The sequence below is a fragment of the Gekko japonicus genome, unplaced genomic scaffold (genome assembly GCF_001447785.1).
Source record: "Gekko japonicus isolate JY-2015 unplaced genomic scaffold, Gekko_japonicus_V1.1 scaffold953, whole genome shotgun sequence".
NCBI classification, from domain to species: domain Eukaryota; kingdom Metazoa; phylum Chordata; class Lepidosauria; order Squamata; family Gekkonidae; genus Gekko; species Gekko japonicus.
Genome location: NW_015161979.1, coordinates 579,321 through 582,753, shown reverse-complemented (window position 1 = coordinate 582,753; position 3,433 = coordinate 579,321). Strand labels below are relative to the sequence as shown.

At 54.7% G+C, this 3,433-nt stretch overlaps 1 protein-coding gene across 1 annotated transcript in view; it reads right to left on the bottom strand.

Moving 5' to 3' along the window:
* POLRMT (polymerase (RNA) mitochondrial (DNA directed)) overlaps window positions 1-3,433 on the bottom strand; it is a 49,618-nt gene that overhangs the window by 9,843 nt on the left and 36,342 nt on the right. Inside the window, exons 16-17 of the mRNA XM_015429761.1 lie at window positions 2,481-2,533; window positions 181-279 (exon numbers count right to left, since the gene is read on the bottom strand). Of these exons, the coding sequence (XP_015285247.1) occupies window positions 181-279; window positions 2,481-2,533 (152 nt within the window). The remainder of the gene's footprint in view (window positions 1-180; window positions 280-2,480; window positions 2,534-3,433) is intronic.

Below are 3,433 nucleotides of genomic sequence, written 5' to 3'. Positions count from 1 at the left end.
AGAGGGAGACCAGACACGGAAGGCAGATTAGGCCGCTCAAAACCCGCCCCCCAAAGCCCTGAAGGGGGGAGGTTTTAAGAGGCTGAGAGAAATTTCTGTACTCTCCCCCCCCCTTCACCTTGGTTCCACACTTCATGACCAGTTCCCAGCTTGTACCCCCTCTATGCGCAGTTTCCATACCTGTGGCAATGCAGAGCCGTCAACATCATGTGCGTCGAGTCCAAGGAATGGATGAAGTTGGGTGGGAAGGCATTTTTCTGCTTCACCGTGTCAGGCTTCCTGAGGGCAAACATGACGAGGTGGGGCGGGGGGGGGGGGGGTAAGAGACCACTCTGAGATGGAATGAGAACCAACAGACGGCGTACTTTGGTGCGGAAGTCCCAGGCTCAAAAGCCCCATAGCCAGTGTCCTAATGAGACGGAGTTCTAGTTCTCAGGGCTCTCCCGTCCCCTTTGTGCACGGCTGCCCTTGCCATTCTGTGACATCAGAGGAGCTAAGCCAATCACAATCAGAGGCAGGACTTGCTCCCCACTACAAAGAAAACTCTCCTGTTCACAGCACCATTCAAAAACATAACCTCTTATTAAGATGTGGATAAGATGCTACAGCCATAACTTCCCGGTCTCTGTGCTGTAAGAAATGAATCCAGTGGTTTGCGGCTCTTGAGAGAACACAGCCATAAATGCCCCAGGGCCTTCCCGGCATCTCTCTGCCCATCACTGGGCCATGTCTATCTCCCGTCAGCCTCTGCTGGTGCGGACATGTACAATTCTGTTATCCCTCTGTGTCAGAAGGGACTGAACGATCCAATGATTCTGGAATGCAGAGGTGCTACAGAGCTATCTACTTTCAGGAGAGTCTGGCTGTCGCAGCACTGCAGGAGTCACTATTCTTGCACAACCTCCTCTCAGTAACAAGATATTCACAGATCGGTACATGAGCAGAGGCATGGGGTGGGGCTCCCCAGGGGGCTGATAACCACTGCTCAGTCTGAAAGGAGCCCATTCTAGCTGTAACAGCAAAGTCTACCGCCTCCAATTCCAGTTCAGGAAAAAGAAAAGTTTTCTGCTACGTCTCTCAGAAGTTCCGGCCCTGCTGGTGGACCTCCTGACGGGCCCTGAGTTTTGGCCACTGTGTGACATGGAGTGTTGGACTGGATGGGCCATTGGCCTGATCCAACCCGGCTTATGTTCTTAAATCTGGGGAAATGCCCAAAGACAGATTCGAATTGCAGCGGAGAGGTCTCGACAGGAATGTAAATTGATCTATCGCATTACCCCCACCCCTTCTGCCAAGGAATTCAGATCTCTCCTCGTTCATTGTAGCCTCACAATGGCCTTGTGGGATAAGATCAGGCCAAGTGTGCCGGGCTGGCCTCTGTGAGCTCTGAACCCGGACTCTCCACTCCTCCTCCAACACTCTAACAACTACACTACGCCATCTTCCTTATTTAGATCATACAGCCCAGGGAGAAAATACAAAACACATCCATGCAATGAAACAACACGTACCTTTGCCTAGAGTAATGAAAACAGTCTCCGGACAAACAAAGCAGGGACGTTTATTTCAAGTTGTTAACAGAGGTGGCCCAGGCTGGCCCGATCCCATCAGATCTCAGAAGCCAAGCAGGGTCAGCCCTGGTGAGTGCTTGGATGGGGGACCCCCCCAAGGAACGCCAGGGTTGCTATGCAGAGGCGGGGAATGGGGGGAAAACACTGCTGGCTCGTTCCTTGCCTTTGAAACCCCATAAGGGGTCTTCATAAGTCGGCTGCGACTTGACGGCACCAAGAGAGCCCCGGGGGGGGGGGGGTGTGGTTGTCTCCTTTCAGGCTGATGTCCCATAAATGGGAGGGCGAGTTCATCAAAGGATGTGTGTACGAGCGGCTTTCGAGGACGAATTCCTGGGGGGGAGGCTGGCTCAAAAGGAACCGGTGGGACAAAACCCAACAAATGCCTTGAAAAATTCCCCAAGGGGAAAAAAAACAACCTAGAAACAATCACGAGAGCACCAAAACACTATGCTCAAAGTGAGTTTCTCCAGAAGGAAGTTTGCTCGCTCTCCCGACCTTAAAATTACACCCTAATTTGTAGAACTTCCCTCGGGAGTGAATTTCGGGGTGGGGGTGGGGGGGTTGCTAAAAAAGGCCCTGTTTCAGGCAGCTGGGCGAGAAACCTCCGATGGCTGCAGAACCCAAGGCGATGCCCCCCCCCCCATCCTCAAAATCACACAGAAGGAAGTACGGGTCATCCCCCCCCCGATTCCAATGTTCCCTCTAAGCTGAGTTAGTGTGAGCTGGCTCACAGTTTTTTGGCCTCCGGCTCACAGATTTTTGTCTCAGCTCAGGAAGGATGGCTCCAGAGCACACGAATTTATGCAGTAGCAAAATTGCTTGCTCAGAACTTTAATGCCCGTAGCTCACAAAGTAGAACTTTGGCTCACAAGGCTCCACAGTTTAGAGGGAGCACTGACTGATACTCACTGGCTGGCATCGTGGCGGGATTTCAGGTTGACCGTCTGCATGCTGCTATTCACCTGTTGGTGGGGAGGAGGAGAGAGTGACAGAGGGTGAGCCACGCAGGACTGGCTGAATTAACGGGGGACTGCGGGGGCGGAGGGACACTCCAGGGCCAAGTGTGCCTGTCAGGGAAGGCAAAGAGCCAGGGGAGGAGGCAGCGTCTGCTCTTCGCGACCAATGGCTCCCCTGCGGCGCCTGCCCAGGTGCTCCCATGAGAGCTGCAAGTAAGTTCCACTCCGGTCTCTTGGGCCCTAACTGCCTGACTCCAAAGGATTGAGTCCGCCCAGACCCCTCGACCATGGCCGCCTGCCTCTCCTTCGAAACAGAGTGCCCGAGAGCGGGACCCCATGCCCACTGCCGCCACAGGTGCCCACCCCACGGTTGCCAGTGGAGCACGTGCCAATGGATCTGCCGGAAGGCACTGGTGCTTATCCACACATGCCCTTCATCCCTGGACTCTGCCTCTGCCCTCACATTGTGCACACGTGAAGAGCCCCTGCCTCGGATGCTGTCGCTCTGGCCGCAGCCTCTGAAGGCTTACGCTTCCCTAATTAATTTTTTTAAAAGAATCCCCTGTTGTTTTCTCCTTTAAAAAAAAACCCCAAACACGATAATATTTGCTCCTGGGGAAAGAAAGGAAAGGTTCCCCAGGGGGGGGGCCGTCGGGGGGGGGCTGTGCGCGGCCAGGGTCACCTTGACTTCCCCTCTGCTGAGTCACTCCCTTCCCCCTGCTGACTCACGCCTTTGCCACTGCAAAATGCTGACTCACTGCCAATTGTCTTCAGTCTCCTTCTGGGCTCTGTAGATGGCGTGCGCGCAGCCATGCTCTTCCCGCCTCCCCCCCCCCTCCAGCCACGCTCGGCTCTGCCATCCCTCTCCCAACGTACTGCAGCCCGGAGACGCCCCACTGTGGCGCC